The sequence below is a fragment of the Amblyomma mixtum genome, chromosome 2, assembly GCF_055824585.1.
Source record: "Amblyomma mixtum isolate Tamu chromosome 2, ASM5582458v1, whole genome shotgun sequence".
NCBI lineage: Eukaryota > Metazoa > Arthropoda > Arachnida > Ixodida > Ixodidae > Amblyomma > Amblyomma mixtum.
Genome location: NC_143013.1, coordinates 263,504,992 through 263,525,263, shown reverse-complemented (window position 1 = coordinate 263,525,263; position 20,272 = coordinate 263,504,992). Strand labels below are relative to the sequence as shown.

Below are 20,272 nucleotides of genomic sequence, written 5' to 3'. Positions count from 1 at the left end.
GTCCAGTTCTTGAGCATGTGTATAATTTGTGCTTTGTAAACAGTATATTTCCTAAGCGCATGCAACTCGCAATGGTTACAGTGCTCTTCAAAGCCGGTGATAGAAACATGTCTAAATACAGACCAATATCCATTTTACCTGTATTTTCAAAATGCCTAGAAAAATTAATAACACTCAGAATGACCGCTTTCTGCGAAAAACACAATATCCTTACTGACTGCCAGTTCGGTTTCCGAAAGGGTCGTTCGACAGAGTTAGCTCTACTAACACAAAAGGAACTAATATTACAAGCATTTGAGCAAAATTTTGTGACACTAGGCGTTTTCATCGATTTTTCAATTTCCTTTGACACAATTAATCACACCACACTGCTAACAAAACTTGAAATTTATGGTTTCAGGGGCCCATTCCTTAGCTTAATCAAAAGCTATCTGCAGTTCAGGTGTCAGAGGGTTTCAATAAATAACTGTCTTTCAGATAACTGACCCATTCATTCTGGTGTACCTCAAGGAAGCATTCTTGGACCTTTGTTATCTAATATTTACATTAACGACATAATAAATATTGACACCACTGCCCAATTCATCATATACGCTGACGACACTAGTCTGTTTTTTACATCTGGTTGTGCAAGGGACCTGTTGGCTCTTGCGAACGCTGCTTTAAGCGAACTCAATCGATGGAGTTCATTGAATTCACTGTCTATAAATAAAAGCAAGACAAAGGCTGTACTTTTTCAACCTAAAAACAAAAATGTCCACATTGACGGCCATTTGCAAATGGGTTCCTCGGTTATCAACATTGTGCCATCCATTAAGTGCCTCGGGGTCGTATTTCAAGAGAACTTACTTTGGAATCTTTGTACAGACTCAGTTGCTAACAAAATCGCTCGTCTTGTGGGAATACTAACGAAACTTCGATTTTTTCTTCCCTTGAGCGTGAAACAGCTGCTTTACAACTGTCTCTTCCTGTCCCATCTGAATTACTGCCATTCAGTGTGGGGAAACACCACGGTGTCTAACATCACAAAGCTTTATCTTTTACAGAAGAAAGCAGTGCGCGCTATCGCTAATTCCTCATATGACGCTCATACGCAGCCTCTTTTCAGTGCCCTTAACTTACAGCCGGTCACCTCCGTATATCGTATTATTTTACTCAAGCGTTTCACTGCTGCGAAAAAACAGAACACCAAATTCTTCGAGCATTTATCTCTATTGACAATGATCGAGTTCTAACATTTACAACACACGGCACAGAGAAACATGGTACGTTCCTAAAACGCGCACTAACTACGGTCAACAAATGTTATGCCACACACTGCCATCTTTGTTAAACTCATTAGAAATTTCATAACAACGTATCTCTCCTTTTATGGGCTCATTGTGGATTCATTTTCTTCTTTTGTTTGCTTTGCTGTAGTGTACACTGGCGCCATGAATGCCTAACCAATTTTCTTTGCTTGTTAGTAACTTATTATTTATGTTTGTGAATTTCAAAGCTATTTTATTTGTATAATTTTATGCTTTATGCTTTCTGCTATTTAAATCCTTTCAGCATTCTATCATTGATTTTTTTTTGGCCGTATGTATTTCTGTTATAGCATAGAATGTTATAGAATGTTCACTAATGCTTTTTTTTTGTTTATCCATTATTGTATCTTTGCGTTCTCTTTATTGTGCATAGTGCCATTTCTGTAGGGGGTACAGACCCCGTCAAGCCAAATCCATTTGGCTTTTTGTCTGCACTCCCGTCATCTGTACATGTATAGATGCAAATAAACTTGAATTGACAAGTGGCAAGTGAATTTTGTTACAAAAAAAACCAAAAGGTAAATATTTATGACTTGCCCGGACTGCGCCGTCACATTTCCTTTTTTTGTTTAGCGGCTTGGCGAATAATCTTACTGCAAAAAAATCGGGTTCTGCACTTGGCGCTAAGTATGATGGCAACTGAAAACCGCACGCATTTTTGCTTGCAGGGCTGAAACTGCGAATCAGTCCATGAGCAGCTTCACCTGGGCGATCGTGACGCTGCCCGGAGCTCTCATGGCGCTCTTCATGTGCACCGTGGTCATCTGGCTCATCTACATCAGGCCCCAGTAAGCGACCTACTCGGTGCACTTCGCGAGCGCGATCAAGAACATCCTTGCCATTCGGTGGACTGCGTGGGGAGCTGTGAGCGAAAATCGGGCTAGAAGCAGAGTATGCCTGAAAGTTGGCTTCCATCCTGATCCGCAAAAAAAAAAAGCGAAAGCATTGACACCTCCTCGACACTCTTTGTTCCTTGCTCTTGTTCGTTTCTGGTGTCATTTTGACGTCTGTGGCTGTTTTGACGTCTTCTCACTATTTCGACGTCCACGGCTATTTCGACGTCCGAGAGGGTTTTTCGGCTTTAATTAATTTACTAATTACTCCCGATCAACCAAATTTGCCCCGTAGCGAGATTTTTCGTCTTCTATCTGATACAATCAAACTTTTTTCCATATCTCTTTATAGGACGACAGGAAAGTGCGTACAAAATTGCGGACAGTTTCGCGGACACTTTTTGTTGACGCGTGCATAGCCATTTAATGCTTTCGCATTAATAACAGGGAGGCGGCAGAGGAAGGAATACGATCATAGTTTGCATTCGACTTGAATCTGATGAGTTGCTGTTCAAATAACACGGAAATGAGAGGATCATTCTGACGAACACATGAAAGAAGCCAACAGGCACCGAAACCAAGGAAAGCATGGGTAATGTTTTTGTTTTTTTTTTTAATTTGTGGTGTTGATCAATGGGAAACCAAGAGGGTAATCTATTTATGACTGAAATGTAATTGAAGAGAAAGAAGATGAAAAACAACAACACGGCGCCAGTGGTATCCGAACCCACTACCTCCGGTTTTCCTGTACGGTGCGCTACCAACTGTGCTACGGCAGCGGCTGTCCAATCTTCTGCTTTAGTGGGTATTTATTTTGCATTTAACCCTAACCATGAGAGCGTTACCACCTCGTCCATAGCGGTGGACTTAGTACGTCCTGTATTACCGCGACTGTCATGTAAAACGTGATCAAACTGGGAGGGAGAAGAGGGGCTCGTTATGATAACAAAGCCTTGATTAATTGCATCGTTCATTTCTTTACTCCCTCTTTAATAACAGCTGTATCTTACCGGTCCTCATCTATGGGGCATAAATATGGAAGTTAACGAAAAGGATTCAACTTAAATTGAGGAGAACGCAGCGGGCTATGGAAAGGCAAGCGTAGCAGGAGGCGGCAGAAAGTTAGGTGGGCGGGTGAGATTAGGAAGTTTGCGAGGATACGGTGGCCGCATCTGGCACAGGACAGGGTTAATTGGAGAGAGATGGCAGATGCCTTTGTCCCGCAGTGGGAGTTAGACAGGCTGGTGATGACAAGTGTTCAGCTGAACAGAACAGGGTGCCAGTTGTAACACACAGTTGAGCAAAAGACTGGCTGGACATGTCACGTCTGATGACGTCACTGAATTACTTCACTCAGACTGAGTCTGTTAAAAAGTCTCCTAAGTTTTGTGTTTTTTTTTCTTGCGCAGTGAACCGGAGCCACTATCGTCCGAGAATCTTGCCGTCATGACAAGCGCTCAACTGAGGGCCGCGAGCCCGGTTAAACGAAGGTGGGGATTGTTTTTTTTTTTTTTCGCCCAGCATTCGTTGTGTCTCCTCAAACCTGGAGTAGATCACGTGTTACACGTACATTTTGAATTCTATAAGTGCAGCCAGCTGCTAACTAGCGTCGCAGAACTAAACCGTCTGAGTATAGAACATAATTCATAATGGTGGTATCGTTTTAATCCCGCTGAAAGAGCACTATGATGTTCTGGCTAAATAGGAATTATTTGACGGCAAGTGGCTTCGGCAGTGCCTTGATGCTTGGGTTGAGCTCTGACTCTATATTAGGGCCACCAAAGACCAATATTGACCGCATAAAACGCAAAGTTAACAGGAGCTCATGGCGCATGCCTTAGCACTATGCGTTCATTATACTACTTGGAACCGAAACGTTCCATATGCATTTAGAACACAGTCAACAGTCTGTACGTTATCCTTAAGCTTTTCACTTTTGCTCGTGTTTCCAAGAAAACGGGGTGCAGTCGGAGAGCCAGAAGGCGACATATGCAGCGCTGCCTCGCGACTTAAAATCGTAATTTCTCCAGGGTACCGTGTTTACTATGTCATATACGCAGATGAGTGACACATGCACTTTGTAAAGAACGTACGTATTCTCGATGCTGACTACAACCATGTATATCAGAACCAGTCGCATTTTCTTCACGTATAAGCAGTGAGGTGGTTTAGCTTGATCCGCCCTAGTCGTAGAAATGTCTGTGATCTTCTGTGATCTTCTGTGTTACTGTGATCTTCGTGTTTCTCAGTTCAACAGTGTCATGGCGCTTTTTCACTCAGCTGAACAGATTATTACAGTTGCAGTTTGTGCTAACTATATCTCCTCTTTTACACTGGCATTCTCACTGCCCTTTTTCCTCTTCGCAGAGGCATAGAGTGTGCCTACGCCGCGTACATGGCCATCTTCAGCCTTTCGTACGTTCCTTCGCTAGTGCTCGGCCTGGAACAACGGTAAGGTGTCTATATTGAGTGTTTGGAAATTACACGGGAGGGCTTACGGCATCAGAATCACAGCACGTCCAAGGATGCACTTGATCTTCCAAAATTCGTCAAAGTGGCACACATATGGCTGTCGCTTCTACCGGCTTTATTTTATATTTGCCTGCAGTCGCGTGGGAAAAAAAAACGAGAAGGCGTGTGGGTAGTGTTTTTCGACAGAAGGCAACGGCTGTCAATGACGTGGATATGGCACGCTGCGGACTCAACGCTCGGCTAAAAAAGACACTGCGCATGTTAAATCACCACATCGGTCTACTTAAGTACATTCTGCTAGCTAGAATATATGCAGTGGAAAACGACCATACTACGCCAAATGTATATATTGAAGGAAGGAATCGCCCCACGCGTGGCGATAGCACGGATAGTGAGACCCTCTTACCGCCCCAACTTCTATATATTTTGTTGCTTCGCGGACAGCATACGTAAGTACCGGCTTCCGGTCCACTATCAGCTTTGGTCAACTACCGTCGAACCTCGTTATAACGAAATAATGGATATAACGAAGGAATGATGATTTCCCTTGGATGCTCTGTCGACACGGGCCATAACGAAGCTACAGCTATAACGAAGTAATCGTCGGGCCGATTCAACTTCGTTATAACGAAGTTCAACTGTACCTCATAACACTATAGTCACACGCGTGGGAGGTGTGAAGTATTCCGCTGATTAGTTTTGCGCATTTTTAGCAGGACAGATGTAGGGATGATCGCGGTTCTTAAATCTCTGTTACTGCATATTGTGGTAAGCCAAGTAGGGAGAATTGTCGATGGGGTATCGGCTATCCATCACAGGACACAGCATCTGGCCGGCAAGAATTCGAGCCAGGCACTCTTCCGAACGTGCAGGATGACACTGGTGGTCGCGCTGGCTTCGATGATTCTTGTGACGAGCTCGTTGACGTCGTGCCTGCGAGCTGCCTTTGAGTTCATCCGGAATATCTGGCAGATGATTCCCTGGGGTTTCCTCTTCCTGCTCGGGGCGACACACGTCGCGTCGGAGGTGGTGCAGGTACGCTGTGCGCTGCCATTTCAGGGCATTCCTTCGCGTCAGAACTCAGCGCACAACATTATCCGTAAAGTGCGTTCAAGTAATTGAAACTTCAGGTTCAAGTAATTGAAACTTCAGGCAGCTCGACTTCTTGTTTAGAAACTGGTAGTTGTGGCAGCTCTAATCTGAAAGCAAAGTCGACTTGTAATGAGTGAGCAATTTTTCACTGACATCCACCCAAGCGCATCCATACGGCTGCAAAGGAAAGCTATACAGCTTCCTCTGAAACTTCGCAGTTAACGAAAAATTCGTCCTGGTCGGGGGTTCGAACCCGGGACCACCACTTCACCGGAGCAGTCACTCTACCAACTGAGTTAACCGGGACGGCAATGTGACGGTAGGGTGAGAGCGAATTGATCAATAACTCGAAGTGGGAACAGTGTTGGTCAAAGACGAGCAGAGACCAAAGACGACTTGCAGGAACGAAATTTCGAGCTCAAACCAACTCACGTTTGAATAACTGTTCCTTCTGTGAATGGACTGACTTTTCTACCTCGAGAATGTCTGGTTTCATCTAATGTACTGTCGTCGCAAACAAGTCGGCATATCTCATGAGAGATGAGCCAGAAGAATGAGCGAAGATTACAGAACAAAGGGAAAAGTCACGCCTTTCTTGCCCGTCTATTGTGCCTTTTGATTGCGTTCCGTTTTAGCCTGGCGCACTTCAGACATTTTACTGCGCTTTATAGGTGTGCACCTCTTAAATAGAAATATTTATGAATGACTGCAGTCTGATCCTTGCTCTAAAAGCTGTTGTCTTTTTAAGGATACGTGGCGACGCTTGTAGTGGCTATTGCTCAGTCTTCGAGCACTGATTTTTAGTTTTCAAGAGAGTCTGAAAAAATGCTATGCTTTAGAGCTGCTCTCCGTGGTGAGGTAGACAAAACGTAATGTAGTTTGCCTCCTCCGTCATTTGCACAACCATGTACGCCAAGATATGCGCACAGACTGCCGGTCAGACAGATAAACTCTTGTAGCTATAAAAAAGCACCGATTCCGGCTACAATGCACGCGTATATGTGCAAAAAGTTATTTTCTTTCCCTTCGGGTCTACGCAGATGCACGCCCTTCTTATTGAGGCGTTCAGTATGGTGCCCGCGTCGTTTTGGGAGGAACGGACCCTCCTCGAGGTGCAGACCTTGCTAGCCTTCGCCGCGTCAATCATGGCCGAGGCAGCGGACAAGCAAGTGCTCCTCGATATTATGATGCCCCTCGTCGTGCACATTGTGAGTTTACATCGTCACGTCTCCTTGTGGTGAAAGTCGTGGAAGTAAATACGCCCGCGACTGGTGTTGAAACTGTGCTAGTCCCTGTATACATCTCGGTCCTTTCAAGCCTTCATTCGTAGTGCACCATCAATATACAAAGTGTTCTAAAAAAACTTGCACCCAAGTGGAAGAATATTCCCGTTATTATGCCCCTGCGCTTTTCTAGGGAAGCAGTCCTATCGCCGGTGCGTTTACCTATCATGCCAGGCATACAGGCAATGATTCCAGATCTATAAAAAAAATGGATCAGGGTATTCCTTCTTAAACCAGCGCCATAGCTACGATTTGTTATGCAGCGATTGACATGCATTTGCACTGGCTTTAGAAAATTGATATGGACGCTCTTACGCACTGCTAAGTCCTCTAACGTCCTCCGCTGTTTCTAAACACCGCAGTGAATACAAAAAATTGTGCCTTTTCGTAACCCTGCAATGTTATCTCTGGCCAGTCTGGATTCGATGATTCTTAACAGTCTGCTTTACGAGTAATCATGTCAACGCCCTTTCACTCGCATCAACAGACCTGTCTTCCTCCTGCTATTAGGTCCAAAAACGGTAGATCTATTCTGAAAGAGCGCGATCCTGGCGACGGTCTGCAGCGTCGATAACTGCCACTAGTTTTCACAGTATCGATCCTCCCTGCGAATAAAACTCACTTTTAACAAACTTGGTTTGTCAATTAATTTCTTAGTACGCGCTATTCCAAATGCGCGTACCGGGAGACGAGCCAGAGCAACCAAGCCTCTCGTTTTGTTACTTATGTTACCAATGTTACTTATGTTACTTATGTTACTTATGTTACTTATGTTACTTATGTTACTTATGTTACTTATGTTACTTATGTTACTTATGTTCCTTATGCTACTTATGTTACTTATGTTACGTATGTTACTTGTTACTTGCGCTTATGTTACTTTCGTTTCTCAAAAGTAGGGGAACTATTGCGTCAGTCTCTTCCGTTGCACATGTTTCGTACTGTGTTGTGTGCTATTTGTACACTAGCGTGTTTTCACGTTTGGATGTTGTTACATGACGTCATTGTCGGCGCCTGCCTTCAACGCCGTCTCCCCCCGTGCAGTCCGAGATGAAGCAAGTGTACCCGGCCTACTACGCCATCCCGGTGCTCGTGGGGGCCTCGAGTAACGTCATTATGCCTTCATCGGTGCCCACGGCTCTCCTCCACGATCTGTCACGGGTGCCCTTCTGGAAGCTGGTGGGTATACCCACCAGCTATAGACCATAAAAATGGTCTATAGACAGTCTGTAGACTTCTTATTGCCTCTATTGACTTCCTATAGATATATATTTTTGTCTATTCATAGTCTACTATAGACTGTCTATAGACAAGTCTACTAAATGTGTATGGCCATAAATCTATAGATTGTCTATAGACTGTTCTCTAGGATTTGTCTATAGAGAGTCTATAGACTTTACAGACAGAAGTCTATAGACACTCATAGACTGCGTAAAACTTTTTTGTAAGGGTATACAACTTCCTTTCCTTATACCTTTCGGGAGTCCTTGAGAATGGCGAACCAGCGGGAATCCAAATTCTTAAAAATAAAACAAAAATTGACTCCACTGTCACCGCTGGTTAACCCCAGATTCAACGACAGCTAGCTAGCTGTTAAAGTATTTATACTTTACGATATGTTGTGGTACAGAATATTGTGAACGACCTCGCATCTAGTCTGTCTGTAAAAGCATGCATGCCGCCAGGAGAGAATGCGGGGGCATTCTCTAATAAATTAAATTGCTGGAGAAACAGGCGAAGGCGTTCTGTCACGGGACGCACACAGTGAATCACAACGACTGCCGCTTTTAGCTTTCAGGCGCCAATCTAATCGGTGCCTGTAGAGGGCGCTGTCCTTGACCAGCACTTTTGGGAATGCGAATCTGTGCCTAAGGGCAGCGCTTCGGTCGAGACAAGATATAAATCAGAGAGCTGTTGGAAGATGAGTAATACGTGCCCATGGCAAACCCACATGGTACATGGCAGTACAGGGGGACATGGGCTGGGCATCGTTCGAAGCACGGGAAGCTCTGAGTAGAATAGGTATTATGTAATGAACGCCTGAAAAAATACGAGAACAGGCGGACAGTTAAGGTATTTAAATACTTAAACAGAAAGAGCGTTGGGTCACCGTAAGTAACCAATAAGTATGCATGTAACAAGGACGGAAAAATATAGACCTTTAAACAAAGGGTAAAATGCAGAAGGTAGGAACTGGATTAATTCAAGAGAAAAGAAGCAGACTGAAGAACTATACAGAAACTGGAAAGACAAATCAGGAAGGAATCGTTCTAATGATAACTCAAGAGGCAGCGCCCTAATCTTTGAAGCTAGATCAGTGTGTCTTCTGATCTAGCTTCAAAGAGTACGGTGCTAAAGAAATTTATCTAAGATGACTCATGTGCAGTGTGTGGCCAAATCGCAAAAACAATTCAACATCTTGTACTTTAATGCGGCAGATTCCATCCGAATGTCGATGCAGGCACATTCACTATCCCTGAACCCCTAGGGTTTAGAGATCACAAAGGTCATATGAACGAATCTGGGGTAGAAGTTAGCAAAAAGCGATTCGTGGCTTAAAAATAGGGCGGTAACGTAGATTAAAAATTTTATTTAAAAGAAAATGGCGAATTTATAAATCCTACTGTTAAGTTCGGTGGAGAATGGACTTTAAAAAAAATGTAGTCACAGTTAAGAAATCTTCAGTGGTGCAGCACTTTGAATATCAGAGATTAAAAATGATGCTACACCCTTCCCTCAGCACGTACACGTCGACGCGTCAGAAAAAAAAAAAAGGTCGGGACTGCACCCCTCTGCGCCTTATCTAGCCCCATCCCACCCACGTCATCTGTCCACGGCCAATGGAAAGGTTCGCCCACATTGTCCACTGACGTCATCGGAGTAGGGGCGGCTAGAACGCGCGGTAAAATGTCGCCCTAATAATTTACGAGCTACTGTAAGCAGCAGTATTTAAAAATTATTCGCAAATCATAGGGTCCACGCGCAGGTTTTAAATTTGATTTTAACTCTCACAAAGAACACCTCTGCAGATTTGATCTACTTCACTAAAATATGACCATCAAAATCATTTCAGGGCAAAATGAAAATTCGTTTTGAAGAAAGGAAATGACGCAATAACTGTCGCACATATCTCGGTGGACACCCGATCCGCGCCGTAAGGAAAGGGGTAAAGGAGGGAGTGAAAGAATAAAGAGGAGCCGTAGTGGAGGTCTCCGGAATAATTTCGACCACCTGGGGATCTTTAAAGTGCATTGACGTCGCTCAGGACAAGGGCGTCTTTTGCGTTTCGCCTCCATCGAAACGTGGCCGCCGCGGTCGGGTTCGAACCCGGGTACTCCGGCTCTGTAGACGGGCGCCTTAACCACTGAACCACCGCGGCGGGTAACATTTCAGGGTCCTTTTAAGCCGCTCTGGAGAACATCCTGTTGAAATGGGAATTGGGCAGAATATCTAACAAGCCGCTCTGGAGAACATCCTGTTGAAATGGGAATTGGGCAGAATATCTAACAAACCTTTGAGAATAAAACACATTCGCTGATTTGTGCTTAGAACACGGTTGCTGACAGCGAATGCTTCTACACTTCATGTACGGCTACTGACAACGATGTTCTTCCTTCCTGTGGATTTCGGAGCAATCGTTCCGCCCAGTCAGCTTCAGTACTCTACGGTTTCCTTATCCCGTTTTCGGGCTGTTTTACGGGCACGCAAACTCGTCCATACTTTTCACTGTATGATCGCCATATTTTTACACCGTGATCGCCATCAACTTCGCCTCCTCTCTCTTCTTCCTCCTCCTCCTAGCTCCTGCTGGGACTATTCTCCAAGATCATCGTCATGAGCATGGTGATCGTGACCGTCAACTTGATGGACAGAGTGGGCCTACTGGACAGCGATGCCCCCCACGATTGAACCCACCTAGCTGCCGACCTACCGTGAAGAGACAATACCGTGTTCATTTTTTTTTATTTGCCATAGTTGCATCTGCTTTTTGTCGGATATGTTATTTCTTTTTTCCCCTTCCTATTTTTCAACGAGACGGCTTCTTTCAAGAATCTCTATTCCCTTGCCGCAGTTATGCGGCGTACCAAGTGGGACTAAAACAGTATATCTCCACTCCACGTTCATCTTTACGCAGCACCAATGCAATAAGTGTGACAATGCAGAAGCGAAACTCTCTGGCTTGCGTGATTTGGTCGCCGGGAGCTCTGGCGCACTTCAACAACAATTAACGTGACAATGCAACCTGATTACAAATGTGCGCCTTGCATTGTACCGCATATGTATTTCTGGATCAAAAATGCTGCGGTTAGTTTTCGGCACTAGTTATATGATGTAACCATATTCCAATGCACTGTGCGGTTTCTTCTACTACATATGTATAATGGCTGCCAATGTTAGAGTAGTTGTTTCACGTTTTTCTATACTGCCGCAATTTCGCAGCAAAAAATCAGCTCTCCCGTAACTTCGTAACTATCCATGATCTATCGCTTTGGGGAGCGCAGAATGACTTGAACGTCCTCACTGATCCTGTACACTGAATAAATACAACTGTTTTATTGTGTTCACTACTGCCTGAATTTTTTATTCACAACCACACAAAAGAGCTGTTAGAGTACATAATTTTCTGCAAACAGAACATGAAATCATTACGAAAAACGTGAGTAAGAACACGCGGATGCTGACAAGCACAATGCGGAGTGGTGCTAACATGACGTACCGTCTTTACCAAAGTAGCCAGGTTGCATGATTTCTTTATCGCTTGTACAGGGGAGACCTTCCGGTTTTGCTAAATACCAAAAGGTCTTTCAAGGTAAGGACAAGGGCTCTCCTCGCCTTAAAGATTTATAGCATAAAGTGCAGCATAATTCCTTCACTATACGACTTAGAAGCAAACAATGCTACCTGGTTAATTTTTGCAAATGCGTGACAGTGTTCAAGCAATCTTGACTCCTCTGATGTTTTGTGCAGCCACTGACAGCGACTATAAACATTCTTGTTTTGTTTATATAGAAGTTCACCACAACCTGTGTTATTTTGTGCTATCGTTGAGGGTTGCAGATAACGTGGGGAACGTCTGCACTACTATTCCTGTGCTAGCAGTCTTCCATCAGTGTATTTTCTTTTGCTCCGCTGCAAGTTCCTTGTCTTAGTGCCATTTTGTGTACACCACATTCCACGAATCCTTTAAGGGACTCAGTAAGCTAACAAGCGCAAACCTTTACGATACAGGACGGAGTTACAGAAAAACGGGTTGGACGATTTTTCCGAAGCTCTCTCTGAAAATCAAGATGGAGCTTAACGCAGAACCTGCTCCGGTACAGGTTCGGAAACTCCGTCGCAACCACTTTGAGTCTCGCAGTGCGTGCTCAAAGTATATCTGAAGCATGGTACATGCGAAGTCAAGATAGCCGCTGGTCCTTACGGGTAACGGAGTGGTTTCCAAGAGAAGGCAAGCTTAGAAGGGGGCGTCAGAAAGTTAGGTGGGCGGATGAGATCAAGAAGTTTGCGCAGATACCGTGGCCGCAGCTGGCAAAGGACAGGGCTAATTGGAGAGACATGGGAGAGGCCTTTGCCCTGCAGTGGGCATAGTCAGGCTAATGATGATGATGATGATGAAATGCTTCGTGCGAAACAGGGCTGAAACTTTCTACGTTGGTCCTGAGAAATGCTCCTACCTACCTTTTAATGACACTACTTGTATGGTTTGGTTTATTGGGGTTTAACGTCCCAAAGCAACTGAGGCTATGAGAGACGCCGTAGTGAAGGGCTCCGGAAATTTCGACCATCTGAGGTTATTTAACGTGCACGGACATCGCACAGTACACGGGCCTCTAGAATTTCGCCTTCATCGAAATTCGACCGCCGCGGCCGGCATCGAACCCGCGTCTTCCGGGACAGCAGCCGAGCGCCGTAACCACTGAGCCACCGCGGCGGGTACACTACTTGTCATGTATCTAGTTAGTTGCATAGCCTTCAATGTAAGTGGCCTTGTTGATCAGTGGTTTATTTTCTGATTAATTAATGCTCCAGGGCGGTGTTAATTCTATCAGTGATGTGTCATGTCACTGCATTGTATTAGAACAAGGAGACATGTTATGAACTGATAATTAACTTGACCCTTGCAGCAAGTGGCTTTAATAGTTCGTGAGCGCAGATGATTGGACGGGTCAGCACGACCCAGATTTTAACAGCGCATGGAAGGCGCTGACAATGAAGGGTGTGGTTCTATGCACATGCACAAGCATGGAACTCGCTTATTTTACAGGAAGACCAGTTCTCATGTACTTACACGTTAGAGCTCCGTGTTAGAGTGCTGCTCGGGCCGCATTCTGAGACATAACCACTCTACTGAGGTGGGCCCGTTCCCGCAGCAGTTCAAGATGCAAATTGCTATCTGAGTGCAAGTAGCCTCCCGCTACACAAGTAAAAAGGTGGCTGGTAAAGGGTTGCGCACGCATAAAAAGCTTTGCCTTACCTCTACATTTTTAATCAGTCATTTCTCAGTCAGTCATTAATGCAGCCAAGTGCAAGTCATGCCGGCCAAGTGAGGCGGCTACCCAACGAAACTAACAGCATTTAAATTCCGTCGTGCTCAGAAAACGAGCTCGGATACTGAAAATAATAACAGATTTGTTCCCGAGACTGATGCTCTATTTCATCGTTAAATATCCATTCACTTAATCTACAGAACAGCCAGCAGCTTCCATGCTGGCGAATATTTGTGGACTGTGCGCACAAATAGTGATTTGACGCCAGCTACACCATATGCTACACTGCGAGAATAAGTTCTAAGCAGTGTATAATTTTTATTATTAATGTAGCACTATAAAGCACTGTTCTAAAACATATTAATAAATAACGTAAATAATGACAGTCAGGCTCTGCAGGACCAGATATAAGCACATGGCAGGGCATGGTACCATGGAAACAGCTAGCAGAAGGTGCCTTTCGCAGCAGGGCACGGAGTACCGATTTTAATACATTTCATAACTTCTGCAAAAGGTTTGAAAGCATTGCTCGATCCGTTGCGTGCTTCAAGTTATAGTTTTTCACGAATTTCTTGCACAAGACATTCCCCGGTGCTCCGGGGGTCTGTCAACACTCTTTGTAAAGGAAGAAAAAGAACGTCTCCTAATCGCGCGGCTTAGGCTTCCGCCGGCGTCTCAGTCACGCGCCTTTCCGTTTGGCCGCAGTCTAGTCGCCTCGTCGAATTTTGAAGGCCGTCCACCAAAAACTAAATTGAACCAGCCATGTTCAACCTTCTTGGCCACTTGAGCAAGCTCTTCAAGCTACGCACGGTACACATCGATGGCAATGTCTTCCGCCTGCACACCGGTGTCACGGTGGCCTTCCTGATGGCATTCTGCATGCTGCTCACCGCCAAGGAGTACGTTGGCACGCCCATTGAGTGCTACTGCCCGACGCTGCCCGACAGTGTAGTGAACTCCTTCTGCTGGGTCGAGTCTACGTTCAGCCTGCGAGCTCTGTTCAACGCCTCCTACAACGGCAGCGTCGTCTACCCCGGAGCAGGCCCCGGCAGGGGAGACCGCAAGTACCACACTTACTACCAGTGGGTCTGCTTCCTGATGTTCGCCCAGGCCCTCTGCTTCTACGCTCCGCGCTGGCTTTGGAAGGCCTGGGAAGGCGGCAAGGTCCCCGCCATTGTGGCTGCCCTCGACGTCCGCTCGGCGATCACGCAAGACCCGGCAGACCTTCGTTCGCAGATGGTCGACTTCCTCGTGGTCAACATGAATCACAACCGTTGCTACTTGGTGAAGTACCTCATCTGCGAGGCGCTTAGCGTCCTCAACGTGGTAGCTCAGGTGGGCTTCACGGACTACGTGCTGGGAGGAGGGTTCCTCACCTACGGTTGGGACCTTGTCCGCTGGCATCGCGGCGAGGGCCGAGAGTTCGTCAGCCCCGCGGTGATGGCCTTCCCACGGATCGCCATGTGCTCTTTCCTCAAATACGGCGATTCTGGGGCGCTCGAGAACCGCGAAGCCATCTGCGTCCTGCCGCTGAACATCCTCAACGAGAAACTGTTCGCATTCCTGTGGTTCTGGTACGCGCTGCTTCTGGTCGCCGGCGCCCTGGTGGTGGTCTACCGCGTTCTGCTACTGCTGAGCGCACCCCTCAGGCGTCGGCTGCTGGGCTGGCGTTATCCAGACAACAGGCGTATCTCGGCCGTCGTGTCCTCCATGTCGGCTGGCGACGTCTTTCTCCTCAGCCTCGTAGGCCAGAACGTGGACTCTATCGTCTTCAGCCAGCTAGTGAACGAACTTTCGCGAAGGCTGGTGAAGACGCCGCCTACTGTACCTTCAGCTCCACCGCCCTTCTGAAAAAAAAAATAGTGCAAGACAGGCATTGGTTTCCATTGCTTTGCGCGCTACTGCGCAAATAAACTTCTCTCCGCATTTGTCCTGTCTCAAGACAAATGACACCTTTTCCTTTCTCTTATTTGTTTTCAATGCCGCGGTCGTACCAGCCCTTAGCCACTGACATGTTTTATAGTGAACGCATTGCACAATGTTAAGGTGATTACTGCTGTCATTTCACTGAGCGGACCGACTTTACTGCTATAAGCAACACACAGGCACAATGAAGTCTTTTAGACGAGCCATGATCACTGCCCTCTCCTTATGCAAGTTCTTATAAAATTTATTGGAGAGCTTGGCACCGGAGAAAAGCCTTTGCCTTATACTTACAGAAAACAGGACCAACTTTAAAGTTGCAGTTTGGCTATCATAAACCTGCATTCGCACAGTTTCTGTAGCCTTGGACATAGCTTACTTACTGCGAGAGTTAATGTGTCATTATAAAGAACTCTCCCGTAGTAGCTGCTATAGCTTTGCGTTGCGAGGAAGTAATGCGATGGAATAGCACTTTACTCTTTTATCAGCGAAATGCTGCGCATGATAAACGCTATGAATTATTCCAGAAGTGAAAAATAAGTGCTTTAAAGGGCCAGAAAGATATACAAGCTCTCCTTCATGGAAAGACATTTTGTATGCGTAGATAAATGCCAGCGAGGGAGGAGTCTCATCTGTTTTAAAAATCCTATTTGAAAACTTTCACTGAGTGTAGCGACATCCTCAAGATTAGAAGAGAACAGTACTGCAGCTCTGTTCTGAAGGCTTCTCTTCTCCGGCTCGGTTCGAACGGCATGCAGAAGGTGCAGCACAATAATGAAGCAGATCATTACTTGTGTCGCAGTCCTTTATGTGACGTACTGTGACGTACAATGTGACGTGCTGGTGGTTGCCGCGCAAGCCACACCTGGGCCCTCAAGCCGTTAGCAGAGTCGGCCAACTGCACGCCTGCTGGATGTATTACATAGCCCTCCAGCAACCGCAGGAGAGTCTCCCCTATGTTCTCCTGCTGCGGCGAGATGTTGAGCAGCATTAGTGTTTTGCTATTTCCGACCAAACTGTCCTTGAGGAGATGCGTCAGCTTGGAGTTGCGGTACAGCACTTGGCCATACCGTTTTGAGGATACCAGGATGACGTTGCCCAGGTTGGCCAAATAGCGGTAAATGTTCTAGGCTTCCCGCAGCCGCACCCCCGCCGACTGCGACTCCGACAGTCGCTCACTGCCTGCAAGATCCACGAGGTTCGGCCACCCTCGACAACCGAGCTTCATGTGTGTTGTGACTCGTGACTTCCAGGCGGAAGACCGAGTGGGACCAGGATGACCGCTCGTTGCTCTTGATGGCGGCCACTGCAGCAGCTGGTCAATCTGTTGGGCTGACTTGACTGGCACCTCAATCAAATTGGTCACTGTGTCGGGCCCGTCCTTGCTGGCCATCTTGAGCTGCAGCGGCAAGGCCTTGACTGCCTGGGACGAAGGCACTAGGAGGTCGCGAAGAGTCTCACTGTAGACCTCCATAAAGCTGGCCACCATGGTATAAGTCAAATGTTGCTGCTTCTGGATCGTCTCGAAGACCTGCCGGAGGGCGCGCAAGATGGTGCCCCTGCGCTCGTCGTACTCGTCCCCCTCCATGGTATGAGTCTTGCCGGCGCCCGTATGGCCGTACGCAAAGATGTACGCGTGGTAGCCGTCCAATGCATGCACCAGCTGCGAGACCTCGGCGTACACCGTCGCCTGGCTGGTCGCGCCCTGGAACACCACTGCGGAGCATTCTCGGCGGTGAGGAGTGGGCGCAGGCGACAGAACACGCGGATGTTTTCCTTGAGTTTATGAAGGCTGTTGTGCAGTACCCCCTCGCTCCTGCTCCGAGGCACTAAGCTGTGCCTCTTGCTTCGCCGCCTTGGCGAGGAAGGCGACGGTTGTCGACTCAAGCCGCTCTTCATCGAGGGCCAGCGTTGTCCGTTGGGCCTCCAGGGATTCCTGTGCTGCCATGAGGGCCAAGCGTTCGCGGCAAAGCCTTGCCATTGTTCCCGCGGCTTCGGCTAGCGACGGATGCAGCGTCGGTACAAGCTCCACCGCGGATGTCAGTTGAAGGGTTAGCGAGCCACGCTCTGACACAGCAGTCAGCTTGGCCTCCGTCGTGCTGAGAGCCGACTGAAGCTTCGAGACTGTCGTAGAGAGCTTAGCATTCTTAGTGCACTTCTCACTTAGCCCAGCAGCCAGCCTCTCGAGCTCTTTCACCCTGATGGTGTTCTGGAGGTGGAGCTGCTCCTTTTCGTCTGACAGGCCCTTAATTCTCTCCTTGAGGTCATGGATCCGTCCCTGGAGGTCCCAGGGCCTCTGCTTGTCGGCTGCCAATGTTGCCAGAGCCGCCGTCGTGACAGGTGCTTTGGGCCGTGCACTACTTGTGGTCCCGGTGGCAAGGCTGACAGCAGAACCTGCCACATTCCGCTTCTTGTTGCTGAGTATCGCAGGCATGACGGTGCCTGGTTGCGGCCGCTTGTGGTGTTCCGCGATGTTCGCTATCCTGTTCTCTTCGGCGGCTGTCGTGCTGACACTTCTGCGCAACGTCCCAGATCCCTGTGCGGTCGGGCGCTTGCTTGGGGAACGCTGTTTCGGCACGGGAACCCCGACTGCCTTCTGGCCTGAGCCACTGGGCAGGGACGGGAACTGGCTCATGTTGCTGCTGCTGGGAGTGAGTCGCATATAAAAGACAGTGCCTAGAACGTACTACACACCACAGCATATGACGGCCACCACGAGGTTCTTCTTGTTGTCTTCAAGGAGATAATGGCGCGTACCGACTGCGCGGGATGCGACTTATAGATAGTCAAAAAACATTTTTAAACAAGAAACAAGAAAGAAGCATAAAGGAATGCAGACTGGGTTATTAAAATTCAGAACAAAGCGGTTGCTGTGAGGAAGGAAACTTTGAGTGGCGGAGAGCACATTCCTGTACTTGTGCCCAAGGGTAGAAGCGCCGGGAAAGAACAACCCCAGAAGACAAACTCGGACCGAGCTGTCGTAACGGGTGTTCTAGCAGGCGTCTCCGTGAAGAGAAGCAGCGGCAGGACAGCAAGAAATTATCTACCGTTTCGGGTTCAGCGCAGAGCGGGCACAATGGGGAGACCGTCAGACCAGATCTATGGAGGTATGCAACTACGTAGACGAGTGTAAAAAACCTCAAGCTTGCGCGACCGCCATTCTTTATTGCACCAGGCGAACAGAAAATGCTGGTAGTCGGGAGAGGAAGCATAAGCTCTGAGGCTGCCAATTATTTAAATAGCAGGTACACCTGATGTTACAGAACGATTACATATGCCTTTTCTACACTTAGATTCCGCATTGCCTGCTTAACTGTTGAGGTTTCGACCGAGTCAAATGCTTCCCCGTTATTATGAAGGCCATATATACCAGGCGTTTCAGGGAAGCGTGTAACTTTTTAAAAATAGACTTTTTGAGGTAAAAAGATATATTTTGCTACCTAGCAATGCCAGTGTTGGCAGGCGTCAAAAATAAGGCGACTCGTGCTAACAGTAACCTGATTTACTAACTTCTATAATTAGCTTTTTAACTGTTACAACTAGACCTCTGGTTGCAACTGTGGATTTGTAGCTTCATGGCCGTTAGAAATAGGCATATCAGTTTTTAGAATTTCGAAGCGGTTACCATCGGTGCCTTGGTTCAACAGGTTTTGGCAACTTCAAGTGCGATTTGAAAATCATTGCCCCGCCTCGTCTGTAGCAGCGAGCTGCGGCAAGCGCGCACCACAACAGAAGGCGCGAAAACGAAACTATAGACTGGGAGAGAGCGCAGGCAGCGCTCGACTAAAGTCACTTTAGCGCTTTACGATATGCACCTGCGAGGAATGGCTCCGAGGAATTGAAGGTATGAAGTGGCTGTGAAACAAGAATACTAACACCATAGAGAAACATACGTATGTTCTATGGCGTTAGCATAGAGCTAACGCGACAAAAAGAAATGCCAACAAGGAGCGCATGGCTTGCGGCGCAGCCTCGAAGCGCTAATCTGCAAGTTCCTAGCGCCACTTTCCCAATAAGCTTGAGTGACAACCAAAGAGTATATAAATTCAACACGAATCATCATCCAGCCCACGAGTGCATTTTGCGTTTCGCCTCCATCGCAATACTGCCGCTAAGGACTAACGTGTGTAGCACAGGTGTTTGCACCTCTTTAACAGCGCCTACAAGCACACTAGAGCCGCGAAAGGCATTGAGGCTGCTGCACCGTGGGAAGCATACAACACACCTATGCCCAAAGAGCAGCGGAGGTGAGACTGAGTGACGAAGTAGTCTCCCATTTCCATGCCCCTACTTTCTGCGAAATAAGGCACCGGCTTCAGTTTCGGTTTCATTCTTGCCAAAATTTTTCAACTATGTTTAGCTGCAGGTAGCACGAATTGCAATTTGGAGCAATTGGTGCAGCAGTTCCGCCACTACAAAGGTGGTTGTGCTGGCGTAAAAATTTCATCGCACCGAAGCCGACGAATCATCTAGAGAAGGGCACGATGCGGCCCCACTAGAGGTGGAAAAGATTTTCCGCACGCTCGTCGAGTGGGCGCAGAAGCGCTGCCAGTGGGGTTGGCAATATCAGTTCGTAGGGAAATTTCAATACATAAGAACAAGATAGACACGTAGCCTTCTATGGGTGCTTCCGAGGAGAATTCCTTCGTTGTATCCAATATTTCATTGCAAAATTTCTTAATAGCGAGGTTTGATTGTATTGCTGACATACCGAACAATTCTGGACAAAAGCGTTTTTGAATGGAGTAAAGTTAGAGCGCAGTTCTTTCATATATTGTATGAACATATTGCACACATATCATATATTTCATATAAGTTTTCCGTATAACGATCAAAATATCCACAAATCTCCCGTTGACAGGCTTGCATTT

General features: G+C 46.9%; 2 protein-coding genes and 1 pseudogene across 2 annotated transcripts in view; 2 read left to right on the top strand and 1 right to left on the bottom strand.

Moving 5' to 3' along the window:
• The window catches only part of LOC149363846 (uncharacterized), a 30,999-nt gene extending 19,529 nt beyond the window's left edge, over window positions 1-11,470 (top strand). The window contains exons 12-18 of the mRNA XM_089568612.1: window positions 1,979-2,098; window positions 3,553-3,633; window positions 4,511-4,594; window positions 5,488-5,650; window positions 6,748-6,915; window positions 8,035-8,169; window positions 10,792-11,470. Coding sequence (XP_089424738.1) covers window positions 1,979-2,098; window positions 3,553-3,633; window positions 4,511-4,594; window positions 5,488-5,650; window positions 6,748-6,915; window positions 8,035-8,169; window positions 10,792-10,899 — 859 coding nt within the window. The 3' untranslated portion in view covers window positions 10,900-11,470. The remainder of the gene's footprint in view (window positions 1-1,978; window positions 2,099-3,552; window positions 3,634-4,510; window positions 4,595-5,487; window positions 5,651-6,747; window positions 6,916-8,034; window positions 8,170-10,791) is intronic.
• Window positions 11,471-14,196: 2,726 nt separating this feature from the next.
• LOC149363845 (innexin shaking-B-like) lies at window positions 14,197-15,329 on the top strand. Its single transcript, XM_089569991.1, has one exon. It carries the CDS (start codon window positions 14,241-14,243, stop codon window positions 15,327-15,329), a length of 1,089 nt encoding a protein of 362 aa, XP_089426117.1. The 5' UTR covers window positions 14,197-14,240.
• An 859-nt stretch (window positions 15,330-16,188) lies between these two features.
• Window positions 16,189-18,036, bottom strand: LOC149363844 (kinesin-like protein KIFC1; annotated as a pseudogene).
• Between the last annotated feature and the right edge of the window lie 2,236 nt (window positions 18,037-20,272).

What these genes read in the sequence shown, in the direction of transcription:
- LOC149363845 (XM_089569991.1), top strand. Translation starts at nt 14,241, where the DNA reads ATGTTCAACCTTCTTGGCCACTTGAGCAAGCTCTTCAAGCTACGCACG.